Source organism: Rhopalosiphum maidis, chromosome 2 (assembly GCF_003676215.2).
Source record: "Rhopalosiphum maidis isolate BTI-1 chromosome 2, ASM367621v3, whole genome shotgun sequence".
Lineage (NCBI taxonomy): Eukaryota > Metazoa > Arthropoda > Insecta > Hemiptera > Aphididae > Rhopalosiphum > Rhopalosiphum maidis.
This window is the reverse complement of record NC_040878.1, coordinates 6,989,265-7,010,563: the sequence shown is the minus strand read 5'-3', so window position 1 is coordinate 7,010,563 and position 21,299 is coordinate 6,989,265. Positions and strand designations below refer to the sequence as shown.

Genomic DNA, 21,299 nt, shown 5'->3' with positions numbered 1-21,299 from the left:
AGTTATTTTTTAAATATCGAATTCAAAATATTTTAACGCTTTGAATATTTTTACGTCATTTTTAAAATATTTTTTATGTCGTGAAAATGTCACCGCGTTATAAACGTCCGACGTAGTTTTTATTAATATTTTCAAAATTTCGTGACAAAATATTTTCAGTTCTCTGATAATATTATATAAGTTTACAATACATTATTTTTATTTACTTCAAACATTTGAAACATTATATAATATTTATACTATATACTTTTACTTAGAAAAATCAAATTAAAACAAAAATAATGTTAAATTATATTAACAAAAAAAAAAAAATAATAATAATTTAAAATTATGACTTATTAAATTTTACAAATTATACAAAAAATAATTTGTACGTTTATGATATAATACTATTTGTATGTATTTTAACGAGATTAAAGTATGTTTAAAAAAATATTTTAACACGTCTTTTACATATTCATATAAATATAATTTAAATTTGTTTTATAAACAATTTTGGACAGTTTTGAATAATCTTATCAAAATATATTTGCTATGAACGGCTTTTATATAGGCATTATTCATCAATTCATTGTATTCATCATACTATACTAACGAAAAAAAAAGAGTAAAATGAGTTTATATAGGTTTTTTATTAAAAATACAATTCATAGATCATATAATACTGGACATTAACACTAAAATAATAATAATAATAATAATAATAATAATAATAGTACTTTGTCAAACCTCACTATGCTATTATAATAATAATAGGTAAACTTATTTCTAATATTTTATTGCTGTCTTACGTTATAATAACTTCTTAATATTCTACTCAGAATAAGTAACTCAAAACATCATACGAATTCTAAAGATGTATTTATTTTTAGTAATATAAGTAGCTGTTTCATAAATGGTTGGTTCACTACTAATGACAGAAGACAAATATAACAAAAGGATTCCTCTAAGGATTTCACACCATTCATTAATATCACTAATTGCAAGTGCTTAAAATTAAAGGTATGTGTGTAACGAAGTAGCTCAAGAGTACACTAAAGAGAAGATACTGGCGCAAAATATAATTTATAACATACATTTATATGAAATATATTATGTAGATTGGAGGTATATGTGATACTTACTAAATTAATATTTCAATTATTAATTTTAAGCAAAATATATATTATTTTCACAAAAATATATTTTTTGTTTTTTTTTTTTTTAGTAAAAATACTCAAAATACCTTATAAAACACCTTTACAGATCGTAAACTGAATCTCGAGGGTACTTTTATGTGGTAAATTTTCAGTTTTCAGTAATTATGCTCTAATTGTATGGGACAATTTAAACTAAATAGTTATATATGATGTATACCCTTTATTTGTTAGGTATTTATTGGTACCTATTCTATATTATTTTAACAAACATGACAACTGACCTTGAAAATACACATTACACATAAGTCATAATGTGTTCATATTTGACCCAAAACAAGCTATTAAAAAAAAACGTAAACTCTAACATAGCAATAAATTGAAATGATATGTAAACGAATTAACTAGTGCTAATATTCTTTAAACTATTTTTGTCGATCATAAATAAATTCACATAATTTCAACGGGTTATTCTCGCGTTATAGTGAATAAATTTAACAGATTTGATGATATTCTGAATAGTGTTTGTTAGTTCGGTTGACAAGCCGGTTGAAAGATAAGGTTGCTGTCAGTTATAATGTCGTAAGGAATTAACTTATTGTTATAATGGTAAACAAGTTAGTGACACATTTAACCAGTATACAATTGCATCAATTGACCTTTATTTGAATTACAACTCGTAGGAGTTGGTTTCCATGCTTGTTTATAATTATACAAACATATAATTTATTTTATTTTTTTCTAAAATTTGGAAAATTGTAACAAATATTATATATCTTTAAATGTATATATATATTCATACATAAACTACAATTTGTTTGTTTGTTTGTTATTATTTTTTTTTTTATAATATTTAATGTAATAATGTTAAATATTTATAAAAAATTAAAAGTACTATAACATTTTGTTTATTTGTTTATCATGTAAATAATAAAATACAATTTGTTTTAGCAAAAATATATGTCATGGTGAAGAGAATCCATTGAAAAAATCGTATGATGGCCATTTGAAACACGCACTTAATTTTGAACAATTCTTTCAGCATATAAAAGTATTTCCGTTTATAAGTATCTAACAAACAAAAAAAAAAAAATCCAACGTACTGAAATCCTCTACATAGTATGCCCAATCTCAATTCATAATCCAAACAAAAATATACTCTTTTCTTTCATTCTCCGTTCTAAAATCCTATGTTTTTCAGGAAATTCTCTAAAACAATCTACTAGACTTCAACTTTTTTATTTTTTTGGTACATTTATATTTCACATATATTTTACAATTTTTATAATTATCTATTTACTTAGTTGTATTGAAATCTGTCTAGTAATTCACTAGAAACAAAAATTACATTAGCTATACTATCCATTATCTCATTTCCATTATATTTATAATTGTATTATACAATACATACAGTTACTGAACCTTATTGGACTTACGGTTAATAGATTGATTCACTTATTGGCCTCAAGACTGTCCCAATTTATGTATACTAACACATAGAAAAAAGTTTATTGGACTCACTATACACTAGTTAACAGGGTCAAGTAAATTTTTATAATACACGATGAATTTAATAAATAATAATGAATATTTATAAGCGCATAACATAGTTCAATATTTATCTATTTACTTATAATGTTTCTTAATATTTCATATATATTCACATCTTTTTATGATGGACTTGAATATTCTAATACGAAAGTGAGTGCAACAGCTAGATGGTGATACCTAATCATGTTCTTATAAGGATTTACAAAATTTATGATATTAATATAAAAAGTAAATTAATTTTATTCAACAAAGATGATGAAATGTATTTCAATTAAATGTGTTAGCAAGTATTTGTATGAGTGTGTGTATGTGTTGGCTTTGTGAAAGAGTTATACCTATTTAGTTATTGTTTTTAGTTTATGTTACTTGAAGCATAATATTATTTTATACTAAACTAATCTTTTAGTTAATCCAAACATAGTTAAACAAGTATACTATACAGAAATAATTACATCCTTTTAATCCACATTTCTCTCTAATGGCTGTTTTCCGAGAAATCAAAACGGAATATCTTCATAAAGTATGATATATGAATCATTTGTATTATAAAAACAAAATAAATAAGGAAGTCTTATTATTTGTTTATTTTGTTTAATTATACATTTGTATATTTATTTTTATTTTTTTATGTTCTTTTACAACTTTGGCTGCTATCACCATTCACTGCTACATAATATTTATTTTAATACAACACCGAAATATATTAAATTACAATTTATCTAAAATTATAATAAATTACTAACGCATAGTATTCATCTACAGACAAATTGGTCAGTGGGTTTGCGTGTCATGAATATGCATATCAAGCCATTTTAACTTTTTTACTTTCCGGGAAAAAAAAAATAATCGAAAGAAAAAAAACCACAGATTGTACGTATTACGCATAATACTCCATATACATATCATCGCACATGGGTTAATAAAAAAAAATATAGTGACTTAAAATAATTTTAATAATAGTATAGAAGTGAATATCTTTTTGATTTAAAACAATAAATGAAGTATTCAATACCTATATTTTTTAGTTTGTTAGAAAAATAATATTCAAGTGTCTTTATATGATATTTGGTAATATTAAAAACAAAGTTATAAGTACCCTCCTTACATTTTCAATAAATAAGTACTTACAGCTATTATATTATTCATGCATTGAGATTATATCATGTTATTATATTTGAATTTACTATATTATTCTACAATAAACAATACAATAATTGTGGGTAGTTATCATATGCTTTATCAATAAATATAAAACTTTTCAAATCTTAACATAGAATAGTATAACAATTCGAATTTTTCTTCATCTGCCGTTTTTCTTTTCAAAAACTTTATTAATAGAAAATGAAAAACAATTTTGATTTTATATTATTAAGTTCTGGGTCAAGTGTATTAAGTATTTTAGTGGAGAGATTTTATATTAAATATGGTTTAAAATATAATTTCTACACATAGTTCATCTGCTTATTGCGTAAAATAAAAATAAAATAAAAAATTGTATTAAATATTGTTATATTGAACACTTCTAAGTACCTACATGATTCTAAAATAATAATTATTTAATCTATATTATCTTTTATGGTATAAAAAATATTTTCTCTAATAAATATAATATATTCTAGTTTTATATAGATATAAAATACACAACAGATTTATTTCTTAAACTTATCTATTAAGGATATATATATATTTAAATATGTAGTCCATTAATTTTTGTTTTATTTAACTTTGTTGTCCAAGTCACTTATAACTTAGGTATAAAAAATATTATCTTCCAACCAATTATTTTTTATAATAAAATTAAACAACTCTAAAGACTTAATAAACATCCACATTGTACGCACAAATTTCATAGCTATTTAACTTTTCTAAAATATTTATGTATTTTGTGGAGATAATTTGTTAATTAGGCTGAATAAATAATAAAATATACATAATATGTATCTACTATATGTTTCTCATAAAAATGTTGTTTTTTTTTAATTTTAAACAAATAACTGTTTATTAATAACCTTTTATAAAACTTAATTATACAAAAAAATATTCTAAAAATACATAAGTATAACTAATATTTTTTACTATTGAAAAAAAAATACCAAACATTAAAATACTTATTCTGTATTGTTTTATAAAATTTTGTTTTTTTTTTTTTTTTTACGCGTAATAACTAATTTTTTTATTATACAATATAGTTTGTGTCATAGGATAACAAAATTTTTCAAAATGATGCGTTTAATATTCATTAGTTAAATTACGACTAACAAACATATTTCACGGTCTTATAAGACAACAAATCGTGTTTTTCGTGTATTTACAAGATGTATTTTTGTTTTATATTAATACGTATTATACACATCGCATTATTTTCTTTTTCTTTAACAGTATACAAACACTGTATTGTTCGCCATGAGTAAAAAAAAAAAAAAACAAAATGATAAATCATACTTGTGGGACCACCCCTTGTATATAAAGTTACTATAACCTGTAAGCTGATTTACGATCACTTCCGTACACATATAATAGGTAATTCCGATGGGAGACGTTTAATTTCACAGGGGAAAACATTAGCACGTACTTACCTCTTTGACGCTTATGTCGGTTTCCATTATAATCCCTTCGTCAGTGGCGTCAGTTGCGTAATAGTGGCTAAATGGTGCACCTGGCAATGGCACCGGTTCCACATGGCCCGTTTTTCCGTGGTAACGTAGCAGGTACGCCGTCCAACAAACATACCTGTCACATATAACAATAATAATAATAATGAAAATTTCGATTTAATAACATCGCAATATTTATTATACATGTGCAACGTGTGAGATAATCGCGGAATCCATAATAGTATGTAAATTTAATGTCTCCCAATTTATTGCATGCGTATTGTGTATACGATTTTAATAATCCGTGACAGTGCATACGGAATATATTATAATATCAATAATATTGTGATGTCAAATATTGTGTTTTGTACCTGCCGTATAACAGAATTTCAATCGGTTATATTTAAGCTATGCGTATTAATCTGGTCCAAAAGGCATTAAAAATTATATGAAATAATTAAAGTTTTCCTTATTGAAATATTTAAAAGATACCCGATCATTTTTTTTAACAACGATAACTTATATCATAAAAAAGAATAATAATAAATTAGTGTTTTGGAAAAATTAACATTTTTTAGTACGTTTTAATACTAAACCATACTCTAGTGCAATAACTACTGTTGGATGGTTGTACAATTCCATTAACTTAAAATTTATGAGTAAGCATCTACCTAAATAGTTTTATATTTCATAGTAATATTAAAATTAATACTTAAACTAGGTACTCTAAAAAAAAATGTTTCAATAGTTAACCATGATAATTCTAAGATACTTCATACGTATTTCAATATTTATTCTATGATATTAATTAATTTTACTAGGTTATCATTTCTATATCGAATTTATACAGTAATTACTATATATGATATTTAAATTATTATTAATTTTATGTATATTCAATTACTAATTTACTAATTAACTGATCGACGATTAAGACTATTTAATCTGTTTGCTTTTTTTTATACAAATAATCATATTCTCATACTAAACATGCTATTATTACTCATATTATAACTGATTATATTGCATATACATTATACATATAAAAAGTTGTTCTCTTTTATTAGTTTTATTAAATTACAAACAAAAGTAAATAAAAACTTAATTTTTAACATATAATTATTTCATATTTTAACAACAAAAGATCCATTTATCGAAACATTTTGATATTATTGAAATACATGGACAATTATAGTATGTTGAAAATCATTTATTAATTTTATAATATAAGAAAAGCTATAAATATCAATTTTCATCGAAATTCTAACGCCTAGAAGGCTTAATGATTATATTTTGTTAATTCATTTATTCTACAGTAAACGTTCAAATATATTTTTCATAAAATAATAATAATTTCCGAATCTATAAAATTGGTGATATTAGTGGTTAAAAATGGATGAAAATAATATCAAATTTTAGATATATATATATTTTATTATAATATATAAAATATATTTTAGTAAAAGTATAAGATCATAATTTCATTCACATAAAATATATCAATAAATATTAAAATATTCCTGGATTAAGATACAAATTTCCTACAGAATACATATCTGAACTTAATTGAACATTTGAGAGCTGGATATTTTTTATCAAGATTTAAAAAAGCTACTAGAAAATTCTAAAAATAAATTATTTAAAAACCATTAGTAATGCAACTTTTAAAGTATATACCTTCTGCCCATATATGTGATAAATGACCAATACAATTTATACATTTTTAATGATACATTTTTTTTTACTTTGCTCAGAATCTAAATGAAATATAAGGTTTCTAATTTAAAGCAACCAATATTTTTACTTTTGGTTATCTTAGTACGATTTAGATGAATTAAGTGTTTATAACTGTTGATTTTTTTCAATTTTAACTGTATTTAGTCTTTTTGCAATAATATAAATAAATATTATCAGTAACTACTTTTATTTTTTCTATTATACTCATTAAATTATAGTACTTTTATTGTTTTTCTACTGTTTTTCTTTTATCTATATCATTATTTGTTACTCAATTTTAATTTTAACTATATTTTAAAACTCACCGATTATTATTACACGTTTTTATAAATCATTTATTGGGCTTCAGCCCATTTAATAAACAATAAATAAATGTATAAATAACTATGTTATAACTATATTATATTAAACTATATAGTATATAATATTATAACTATATTATATTATACTATATAGTATATAATATTATAACTATATTATAAATTATATAATTATGTATATTATATAATGTAATGTATTTTTTCAATTTGATGTACCATCAAAACTATCCATACAAAAATTAAAGGTATTACTTATTGAAGTGTTTTAACTACAAGTGATTTACTTTTTATCATTAATAATAATAATTAAATATACATTTTTGCTAATAAAAAAATAATAAGTAAACTAAAATTAATTATTATTTATTTGGTTAATAGTATTCAGTGTTAAAATTACATAATTATTGAAGTATATTTACAGTTATTTGAAAATTGTATAATGAGTCTACTATTAATATCATTTTCCCCAAACTTAATTCACGCATTTTTTCTAACATCTACTCTATTCATATTTATAATTTAAATTAGTATTCTTTTTATAGAAATGTAAATATTTATTAACCTATTGTGATTTTTAATTAAAATTGGTACACATTCAACATTCTATTAATTAGTTTTTGTTTCTATACGAATAATAATTTATTTTTTTAGTTTTTTATTTACTGATGATATTAATTTTTCATGAATATGTTTACAGTTACGAGAAAACGAAACAATAAATAATACTAAAAAGTAAATATTAATTTTTATAGTTATTGAAATAAAAAGTGATTTGCATAAAAGAAGTAACAATTCGCCATTGCTATTAAACCTACATTAAAGAACAAAAAAAATGTTTAAAACTACGTAAAGGTAATTGGTTTCATTGTATAAACATAGATATAATAGATTGAATATTTTAATTATCGAAATAAAAGCTATAAAATAATTTTAGTTTTTTAAAAGTATACAAATATTAATTTATATGTCAGCTGAACAATAATATGTATAAATGACATACATTTTATTTATTTTGACGATACTCTTATAAAATATCATAATATTAAAAGTAAATTTATAAGAAAAAATATTAATACAAAAAGTTGTAGTACCATACACTGTTTTTTAAAATCTTAATATGCTTTCTGAGTTGAATGAAAAAATGTTATGACAGTCTATATATTGTTGTTATTGTGTTTCCTTTTTTAACCAGAATTTTGGATACTATCAGCTAAATCTCTTAAGGGATTTTCGTCGCCCCGCAGTAGCAGGTAAACTGTAAGCTAGAGAATAGGGTTGAATGTGTAATATGTCGTCATGTTATAGTTTAGTTACACAAAAATAAAATAAAATAATAATATTTTCTACCCCTTTAACTGCGATATTATTTTATCGTCCTCTTGAAACGACATAGTATCGTAGTCCGTTGCATCACGCGTCTACGCTTTGTGGCATTCTCTACTTAAACTAATATTATCATTAAAATATATTCAGTTGTTTGTTCAAGTATCTAAACATATCCCCAACCTTTCAATATAAGATGCGCAGAATATTTATTAATTCTGTATAAAGTTCAAAGTTGAATACTTCGTGGTATATTATTTTTACAATTAGATATTATACTTGTATACTATTTAAAATTTGATATAATATATTCCATTAGTATATTTCTTAATAAATGTATTCACAAACATAGCCAATCAATTAGTTTTGTTATAGTTTAGTTAGTATAGTCCATTGTATGTATATTGTATAGTCACGTCGATTGCTTGCTGACTGAGAAATATAAACACACAGATTATAATAACCGATGTAGAATAACACTATACCTACGATTAATTCTTAAAAAAAGAATTAGATACTTCAACAATGTTTTCATTTTTATCAAGTACCTAATGATGTATTGTGTGTTTCTTTTTGTAAATTGACTGATTTCGAATGAGCTGAAAATATAATAAAAACAAAATAAAAGAATGTTTGATTTAAAAAATCGACAGACCATGTTGTATTGTATTTATTATTTAATACAATATTTGACTATAGGATGTTGAATATTTTACGTTACATCGTGTATTGAAATATATTATACTTATTGTCGATAAATAATAAATAGTATGAATGAATAATGCACAGTAATATTATATCAATTTATAAGAGAGTCATAGTGTTCAACATATTAGTAATTCATGTCTATCTAGATATTTTGCTAGCTTCTTGCTATATTGACTTTTATAGTTATATGTGTGAATATAAAAAACAGAATTTCCAATCATATTTGTTGACACTCGATCTATCAACCTATCTAAGGATGATATCCTTACATAATAATCACAAATCTTTAAATTAAAATATGTTGTAAATTTGTGTGCGTATAGATTAAAATTATTGTACAGAAAATAATATATTATTAGGATATAATGTATTCATTAATTACGTAAAAAAAAATAAAACCCTTATCGGTGCACAACTTGAATAGGAAATATGATAATATTACAGTCGTTACTTGCTACTTAATACATAATATCATATTTTGTTCATTTTATGCTTGGAAATTTACATTTTTGAATAAATAGTCACATAAGTACTTGGATGTGTGTACAATGGAATCATTATTATTCAGTTTTTTTTATATAAGTTCTTTACATTACGTCTTTAATTTATAACTATTCATTCATCATTCATCACGAAACAAGTTTTTAAATAAATTTTATTTTATTTTATATCTACCTATTAACTTAAAATAATCCTTCTTAGGAATTTGTCTTTAAATAAGTTCAATTTTGATTAAATTGTATTAATTTGTAAGTTTAGTAAGTATTTTATATAATAATAATGACACAACGTTAAAAATAAATGTACATTAAATAATTTCATAGTGTATAAAAAATATTAGAAAGTTATTATCAATAAATTAATGTTTTATAATTATTCCTACTTTTTTAAAGTTCATAATTATTACAAAAACTAATGAATAGATACATTAAACATCCTGGATTCTCAAAAATTGGTTCTTTGTTATATTTAAATAATTTAATAAAGAATTTACTTTGCTTTTATACATTTATTAAGTTTTCGCTCACTATATAAATATGTTTATTTTAAAAGTCAACACTATCGATCAAAAAAATTAAACAAGAAATATCAAAAAATTAAATGCCAGTTAAAAATTAGTAGAAAAAACTAATGAACTGTGTTTTATGTAAGCATATTATATTAGTTATACAAACAATTGCATGAACATTTTTTTTTACCATAAAAATCTATAGCCTGAAACCAAAATTAAAAATTGGTAATAAATAAATTTAACACCCAGTTTTAAATAATGGTTCGCATGATGGTAAAAATTCACTATGGCTATAAGCTGAATTAACATTTTTTAAACAGCTCAGTTTCTTTTACTTAGTTATATATATATATATATATATATTATGTGACTATACACACTTAAAAGAGATACCTGGATTTTATTTGTACTGCATACTGCAGTTGAAATTATTTAAAAGTTTTTTTTTTTTTAAGCAAATATTAGTTTTTATATACAATGGATATCAACCAGAAATGATTAAGTTATGAGAGTATTTTTTATTATTATAATTATGAAGATGCTTTTAGTTTATATTGCTATAATACCTATGGGGGGGGGGGCTATGGGTAAATTCAAATTTTTTTTTTTAACTTGCGTCAAGTATAGAATTGAGAGTACTATATAGTTGGTTTTAATTTCAAATGTAAGACTTGAAACGTATACGTATTACTTGAGTCAATAAGACAATTTTAATATTCACTTTTGAAATCCTTCACTTACTCAATTTCAAGAAGCATTAAAAATAAAAATAAAATTATTTGAAAAATCAAATAACACATTTTTAGCTGATTAATCATTTATATTTGTTTACTTTAAATTTAAATGGTTAAAGAAAAATCATTACATTCCAATAAAATATAATTAAAATTACATTTTTTTATTGCCCTTCTATTTTTTAGATAAATTTTATTTTACGTTATTATATTGAAAATAGAAAATATATTTGAAAATTATAATTTGATTTTATAACAAATTCTTTGATAAAGTATTTAAGATACTTCGTCCTAGTACTGTTCAAAAGCATATACCTATAATACATATTTGAGTACTTAAAAATGATTAAATATCTTTATTTAAATACTTTAAAAGATTATTATTCGGCAAGAGTGAAAGTACATCTTCGGTAACTTTAATAAATTTGCAATATCATATAGGTAATTATTATTGTTTTTATTATGTATTACTGAATACAGCTCAACATAGAATATAACAAATACAATGGAGTTGCAATAAGACTCAAATATTGTTTGAATAAATTAAGTGCTAAGTTAAAAATACGTATACAAATAATTAAGATTTAATCAAAGGATTCTGAATGGAATAATAATTAAATTAAAGTCAACGTTATGGAAAGAAATGTACAATACATCATCATTACTGATAAAATAGGAAGTTAAGAACCTTCGGAAGATAGATTGTTGAGCTAAAGCCATGAATTATATTACTGGATCTTCATAACACTATTAATTTTTAATTATAATTTGGATATGGTAATGTTTTGTATAATTTTAAATTATTTTACACTAATTGATCTAGTTATCGCTTATAATTATTATTAAACTAAAAAGTTTTTAATAAAATAAAAGTACTATATATTTTGTCAACACTTCAACTTTAAATACTGATAAAAACAAGGTAAAGAAGTTAGTATCAATCTACCATACATTATAGGTATCAAGAAAATTTATTTATTATTGAGTAAATCACTGTATTAGATTTTGTTAAATTAGGATTCAATGATAAAAACCCATTGAATACAATTAAAAACGATTCTAAACAATTCTGAAAATTTAGACTTTCTAAATTTTGGTAACCATGATTATAAAACAATTATTTTTAACATTTATAATTAATTATGATATAAGATATACATAAAAATTCCCATTTTTCCTTAATTTTTTTTTTCGTTTTTCCCAATTATATAAAAAGTACTAAGAATTTTTAATTTTTACTTCTTTGAACTACAAACTAGATTCAATTTTTTATCCAAAATTATCTTTCAAGTAAAAATTGAAGCATTTTATTCGACGACTTATCGTGTTTATGAACAAAAAATGAAAAAACACGTTATCGCAAAATCAATTTATCATTCCGTTAAGAATCTAAAATATTGTGACTATCCACATTTTCAACATTTTTTAATTGGTAAATGACCAACTTATTAGGAACTTTGTACTAAATGTTTAAGCATTATTACCCATTCATAAAAAATTTAATTTTCTATAGTCTATTTATAGCTGTGAAAAAGAGTCTGAATTATATCACGTATAAAAAAATAATAATATAAATATTTTGCGAAAATTTAAAATTTCCAAGATTATTTGTTTTTAGATGTTAAAAAAAAGAAACCAATATTTTCAAAAACCTATTTAACGTAATAATTTTTTTTAGATCCATTAAATAAAAAAAACCAATTAGAGATCATAGAGTAATAGATATAATCGTATTAAGCAATCCATTGACCCTCGAGTTACATTATAAAACTACCGTTATTAGGCATGTATGTGAATAAAAATATCATGTACAAACGCGATATAGCAATAGAATACTAAAAATAGAGGCGGGATAGAATCATTTAAAATGTCTTAGTGATTCTGGAAAATTTAGGACAATGTTAATTATTTAACGATAACAATTAAGCGAATTTGGATTTTACCAATTACAAACTAACAAATACTGAGGATTAACACCATATCGACAAGCCTGGATCAGTGGCAGTTTAAGCCTACAGTTACAATTACCTATAAAACCATGTGTAAAATCTAATAAATGTTGCACCTGCTAATAAATTGTATTCAAAATTAAACAACTATTTTATTTGGAAGAGATAAATGATTGCTGATTATTACACTTAATCGACTACAGTTAAAAGTTACAGCAATTGTCTGAGAAATAAAGTTAAAAAAAATTCAGGAAAGTACATTGATATATAAAATCTAATACACTGAGAGGAATATATTTTGTTACAGAACTGCAAATGAATGTAAGTATTAGGTACTCGTAGGTTGTGAAAGTTTATACTTTTGAAACACTATCGATCTCTATTATTGAGTTAAAATATAAAACACTAACATTTTTCTAATATAAAAATAACAAGAATATTGTAAAATTCTACTCACGACCAAAATATAAACTACCATAGAGTTTATTATTGTAATATAAATCGATGTAACCGAAACTGCTTATAAGATAAATATAAATCTGAGTGGCATTAATTACCATACGGAAAACTATAAATAACCGTGGTAAAAATAAAAAAATTAATATTATATTAAATATATTTATATTTTAATAAACATATTCCTGTTATCAAAGCTAAGACAGAATTATTATGATGAATGCGTTTCAAAATATTTAAATTAATCACAAACTAAACTTTTTGTTTTGTTTTGTTTTTACTGTATAATTAAAAAATGTATATATGCAAAAATTGTTCAATTAAAAAAGCAATGTTTGCTTGAAAGTATTTTAAATTTTTTCAGTATGACAGTACAACAGAATGTCACATTGAATTCCACACCCAAAGTCAATACTTTCATTTCATATATCTTCCACAATATTCAGTGAAGAATTTATAAATATATATAAATATTTAATTTAAACATCAATAATTAAAAGCGTTGGTACAAAAGTATATCGATATTATTCAATACTCTTGTGAAATAAAAATATCATATTATATTATAAAGAAAACATTGAAAAAAATGTACTACCTGATGCAGTACATTTTTCATTTACACGCCGTCTGAATATTTATTTTTATCCCTTTATTATTATTATGTGCCGAACGGAATTGACGTTGTTTTAAAAAGGTCGTTTTATTATTATCGACACCGTGAATTGAAGCCTGGAATGAATGCGCATTTAATAGCAGTATTGTTTGCTCTTCTCTCTTCTCGCCGATTATTCCCTTCACTCGTCACGTCATTATAATATGCCATTGCAGAGGGAAATCGTTAAACGGTTCTTTTGTTATAATAACCGGTGTATCGTATAGCAAAACGGTTACACGCGAAAAAAAAAAAAGAAAAAAAAAGTAAGAAAACAATAACGAAGCTCAAACATACAGAAATGAGATGTGCTCGCCGTCGGTGTATAAAAAAAAATAAAAAACGCACTCGCGTACACGTGGGTGTATCCGTGTTATTAAGCCACCGGAAAAGCGGTAATGATATGGACACAAGTACACGCGGCTCGGCACGGGGAACAGCTGACGATTGGTTTGACAAAGAAAAGAACACAGCTCATTACTTGATACGCGCGTACGTCCGCATCAATTATTATTGTTTTGTTTTTGTATAAATGAATATATATATTTTCAGTCGGTGTAGAATGTATTATAATAACGCACACAAAAGAGATCGTTACGAAGACGACTCAAATTTCTCGTAACTTATTTTTTCTTTTTTTTTAAACAACTCAACTTGACACGCGCTGTGAAAATTAAAATGAGAAATTTGATTTTTATTTTTTTGAATTATACCTACAGCGGTAAAAATATTCACGAAAATGTACTCCATTTACATAGGCAATCAGTTGATAAAAAAAAAACCATGATAAATCATACTAGCCTGAGGTTTGAGGAAAGACTAACCAAGGAAATTGCAAGTCTGGTCAAAGACTGTGTTTGGTGTAAATACTGAACAAAAAAAAATGGTATTTTATATGCCGTCATTAGTGCGAGCTTATCATAATTGCATAGGACGCAAACGCGCGATGGTTTTCGTATACCCGTCAAGGATAATAACGAACGCCTTAAAGTGGATAAGAATGACAAAGTGTTCGATAGGCATACAAATGATTATACTCCAAATTTAATTTGGCATTGCATCAATAATAATAATAATAATAATCTGACGGACGTTATTTAAACTAACACAATGTGACTAATATATACACTGAAATTATACATAAAGCCTAAAGAAATTATATTAATATGTACAGTGTGTACATTTATAATACTATAGGTTTTCGTTTCGCATGCATTTTACATTTACGTGAGACGCATTTAGTTTTATTGATGTACATAAAAAAAATATAATTTTTTATTGCTTATTTTTTCTGTTTAATACAAAAAATTACGTTCATAATTATTTTAACAAGAGTTACTAATTTTATAGTATAAAATATTAAATATATAAAATAAACTTACGTATCACTCGCTTGGTTATATTACATATTAATTTATTATATGCAGGTGCGTACTATTTAAGTATTTTATTATATTTGTACATAAATGCATTTGCGTGAAACATAAAAACGTGTACTAGAAAATCGTATATATACGTTCATATAAATAATTAATGGAAAAATGTTTGGTAATTAAAAAAAAAATGAAACTAATAGGTACTATTAAAGTTAGAGTTTTTAAATTAATTCTGTGTAAGGGATTAATTTAGTACGTGTTTTACAATCGTTGGTACACTCCACGTAAAAAATCCTTCGATGTGATTTGAAATCCTGTAATTTAATGGCTAGAAACTATTTTATTATACACAAAAGAGAAATTTTTATTAAATAAAAACATGTCCAAAAATCGTCGTACAAAGAACGTAGAACAAAATTACGTCTAATAGTACACCAATATTTCTAATGGTTATATTATTTAATGGCCTGCAAACTCTTTATGTACTTTAAAATTTAAAAACAATGTCTATAAAAGCTTACAAAAACATTTAATGACATAATAAATCACAATAACAAATTGTATGTAAATTAATTTAAGACAAATACTCTTTATTTTTGTAATATGAGTACGATAAATAAAGTGATGGCATAAATTACAACTGGACATAGGTCGCTGTCCATACTCTCCTACACGAAATTAATAAAATCATGGTTATATTAGCTACCAGCATTAATTTATTACTTAATAATCTATTGAGAACGGTTTTTATGAAACGTTTTGTTGTTTCCCATACTAAATATTATGAATGTGAATATTGTTAGTTATTACCATACCGTCATAGTTTATATTGTGTATTTAGCGTTATAATATAATGTTAGGTAAATCTCCTCAAGATTTAGTTTTACTATAATCGGTAAAAAGCAATGGGGACCTACTTAAAAAATAATCACAAATGTAAATGAAAAACAAACGCATCATTAGGTAAAAATTATGAATATAATAATTAAAATATTTTATGGATTTATTTTATCATGGAAGTGTCTACAAAAAACAGTAACTCTATAAAAATATCAATTACAAAATTCCAAAATAAAACAATTTAAAGTTATATTGAAAAGATAGTAAATAGGTACCTGCTGATATTGAAAATGAAATAAACGTAGAAAAAAGCTATTTAAAATATATGATGGAAAACAGAGATTTAAAACTTTATAGAAATATAGTTAAGAATTAAGAAATATGAAATATTCTATTGTAATGTATTAAACAATATGTTATGTATATAATAGGTATCAACATAAAATCAAAAAGAATAAATGTATCGTCATCACCATCTTCATTCTGGGATTTAACCAAAACTTTTAAAAATTGCTGTTGAAACGAAGAAAGCAAATCCGTATTTTTCTTTTTATCATTTTTTCTTTTTTTTTTTTGTCCCAGAGATCGATGTAGGCGATAGCGTGTTGATTGATGTATTTATGTATTAGTTGATCAACAGAAAAATCATTGTTTGAAGCTGCAATCCCAGTGTCCGGTGAAACTACTGATGGATTGTCATCTTCCATATTATTTTTAAATGAAAATAGTGATATTATTATCTGGTGTTTTGAAATTAAAAAAAGTAAGTAAGTGGATTGGGTGGTATCGAATGGTAGGTTTCTGTAATAGATGTGTTAGGTTTGTATTCTTGATATTATGTCATTGCGTTAAATGAGACAGTCGACGACACAGATAACAATGATATACAGTGAAACCTCTGAATAGTGGACACTCTCGGTCACCGAAATGTTGTCTGCTATTTGGAAGAGTCCGCTATTCAGTTGGGGTAAATTTTTGAAATGTATAAAGTAAATGTTTTAAAGGAAAAATATGCACTATGTTAAATTTAATTATAGTATTTTAACAATTGACAAATCAGTTAAATAAACTATAAACGAAAAATATTGTTAACATTTAATATATAATATCTATAATATCAATACAATACCCAGTTTTATTTTTAAAGAAATAAAAAAAAAAACTAAATAAGTGTCAAGTGGATCATTGTAATTTATAATGGATGTGTTTAATTTATATTCATTTTTATATAATTTTATATGAAATTTTGGTAAATGAACAACTTATAAGGGCTCTAAAATAAAATATTTAGAAAATTAATTCATATGTTGGATATAATGGTAACACAAATATTTTGTTAAAATTTCAAGTATTACGCGCGGTTTTTGATTATAAAAAAAAAAATTCGATTTTATCAAACATTGATTTTATGTAAAAAATTCTGTTATTCCTGATTTATTTTTATTAAATAAAAGTCCACTATTTGGAGGTTTTTACATTGAAAAATAATTAAAATGTCCTTGACACCAAGAAATCGTTCGCTTTTGGTAGGTGTTCATTGGGGATAGGTTTTACTGTAGTATTGAGTATGGAGTAAGACGCACTCATTCTAGCGGTCTCTCGATTATGTAGCATATTATACTTTTCTGGAATGAAAATAAAAATTAATTCAGTATCCGAATAAATAATGTTTTTTATTATTTTTTATAAACGTTCTCTATTATATTATATGGCTGAAATGAAAATAATCAATTTTCATGAACTATTAGCAACATTATTTAGATTATAAACAATTTGTCTAGAAGGATTCATTAGTGAATTGTTATTTGTTGAAAAAGGTCGTGTTTTTAAGCTATATTGAAAAATAGATTAAAACAGACATTTTGATATAAAACTGCAATTATTTTTTTTCTCTTGTTACTTGTTACTTGCTATTTGATTTTCAATATCAAGCGCACAAACTGTACTTAACGTATAATCGAAGATTAAGGAGTCTTCATAGAAATGGACGGACTGAGAACACCTGAAGAATTAGATCTGACGGCAGTCATCGAATCCAATATTAATGAAATCGTCGGCCAAAGACGCGTTTATGAATTGCATACAAAAGACACGAACACAATTAACGTTAACCTATTTCAGGTACCTACTACTAATAAATAATAATATGTGCATGATATAACACATTATTATTTACATTTACCTAAGGCCGGGGCTATACACGGCGTTTTCCGACGGACTAGCCATATACAAGGCGTATCCGCCGAGCGTATTCCGCAGCGTAAATCATGTACAATATCTAAAAAATATTATGGTAAAAATGCGACATTTTCCGTCACCAGTATATCCTATTCTAATATTTTAAAACAATGTGAAATTAAGAATTTGCGTTTTTATTATTACGACGTTCGTCCACCAAAATGTGTTTTCATCCGCGGCGCATATATATGCGTTGTGTATAACTACTACTCCGATATAATACAATAAGTCTTGAATTCGACGGAAAACGCCGTGGATATGCGTGTATTGCTACGGCCTAATGGAAAAGTTAGATCCTCGTGAACCTTTTAGATTTTAAACAAAGAAAAGAAAATTTGTTTTACAATAATCTGTAGAATTTTTTTTTTTTTAAATATTGTTTAATAATTTTATGAAGTCCGCTGCCCCTCTCCCTCCGTAAAGATACGATTGAGTGTATGCCACTTGATCTCTCCTTATAATTAATCATACAAGTTGTTTTTTTTACATAACAAGGTACTTTATGAAATCATATTAATAATTAATATATTATTAATATGAGCAAAATAAAAATACATTTAATAAAACTTTATAAATTATGCAAATTCATATTATATTTTTTTAATGTATGTACATTGTACGTATATTTAAAAATAATTTTAATAAAATCAATGTAGATATATATTATAATATAATATTAAATATTTGTATAGGTATATCTAAATTTTTCTTCTACTCTGTAGAGTTGCAAATTTATGAATATCATAATCAAACTCAAGTAATGTTAACCTCAAGTAATTCTGGGACTTCTATTTTTGAATATAATATATTGTTAATAAAAATAACAAAATTTAAATAATTCTTCATGAATGAATAAATAATAACTCGATTTAGTATTATATAATAATAAAATTATATTCTAACATTATACCCAATTAAATTTTTTGGTAAACAGGGAAATAAACTAAAGAGATGTGACGCGTCAAAGTCACACTATAGCTATTTGTTTCGTAAATAATTAATATTTTAGTAAGATACTACTGTTATTCACTTATAACATTATATAATTAAAATAAATTATTACGGCTTATTAATTAATAACTAGTTATCGTGTATTCTATTTGCTTATCCATTACCATTATCAAAAAAACATTAAATACTCTAAATGAGTGGTTTTCAACCTGTGGGTCGTGATTGATAGGTTTGGGGGTTGCGGTCGCCAAAAATAATAGACGATATGATTTTTTCATAATATTTAAAAATAAAATAAAGTTAAAATATTTTATTTTGTTCTATATCTAAACAATGTCGAGGAGCGTAATCGTATCGGTTGTAGATATAGATTATTAAATTGTTTCTAACTCATATCGTAGGTATACGTAGGTATATTTGAAAAATTTCAGTCACAAGTATTTATAATAATCAGTTCCTACCTAGGTGTCATTTGGGTAGTACATGTATAAATGTATAAATCAAATGTTGATGAATTAAAACATCTTTTTTTAAAGGGGTTACATAACAAAACAAGATTGTTATTCGGGGGATCCATGGGGTGGCTATGAGTTTTTTTTTTAAATAACTCAAAAATAAATTTGTTAATTTTCTACAATTTTCTACTTCAAAGGGAGTAGAGACCACGATCCAGAAAAAATTAAAAACATATGGTTTAGGTAAAGAAATTGATATAAATCAATATAAGAGGTAAAGCAGCTGGTCGATGTTTAATCCGACAGATTATCACGATTCACAATATTCAAGTTGTTATTTCGTAATTGATATTTAAAGTGCTGTATTAGTCCAAAAATAATGTCCACTTTACTAAAAAATCGTGTTTGTGGAATTTTTTTACAAGATGCTTTTATATACATATTCGACAAATCAAATTTTAATCGAACAAAATGTTTTTGGAGATGTGTTAAAGTTATGTGGGAATCTCAAACATTTAAAACTCCCTCGCCGAAATTACTCGCATCCAAACGTCTACTTCATAATGTTCCATTCCTAACATTATATTGGCAATATTGCATTACTTGATTAATAATAAAATTTTAATACAAATTCAATTTTAATTTATTTTAGACATATATATTAAAAATATATATTACATGATTTATTAATTGAAGGTTTAAACGTATTTTAAACTATTTATTTTTGCATATTTTTTGCTTTATAGTAGTGCCATGTTAAAACTGTGATGAACTGATTAAGTGATAAATACATAGATAGGTAACTAATAAAAAATAACTGATAAAACTGTAAATTTATAATTCGTAAGTAAAATTTATATTACATAGTGTATATTTACTTTCAACTTGAGGTTTTTTCACAACATTTGTCATGATTTTTTCTGCATTTGTTAATAACATTTAAGTTTTATTATTTTATTTAAGTTTATTTACAATTATGATATCCACTCAACTTTTTTGCAAACGATACTTAAAATAATACAAAATTATAAATATAATAATAAATAAATAAACAACAGCACCGTGTAGTGAAAGAAATCATATTGGTATCATTTACAAATGCTATGGTTCGAGATTGTTGACTAATAATATTATACTTTGTAGTAAACACTAGGCACACCGCACACGATAAAAGAGCAAAATACGCTGTATTATTATAAATAACTAGTGTCTATTGAATCACAATAAATTTGGAAAAAGGATTAAGGATAATAGCTATATTGCAATA

General features: G+C 24.0%; 1 protein-coding gene across 1 annotated transcript in view; it reads right to left on the bottom strand.

Moving 5' to 3' along the window:
* The window catches only part of LOC113555262, a 119,373-nt gene that overhangs the window by 45,560 nt on the left and 52,514 nt on the right, over positions 1-21,299 (bottom strand). Inside the window, exon 7 of the mRNA XM_026959667.1 lies at positions 5,264-5,417. Within this exon, the coding sequence (XP_026815468.1) occupies positions 5,264-5,417 (154 nt within the window). The remainder of the gene's footprint in view (positions 1-5,263; positions 5,418-21,299) is intronic.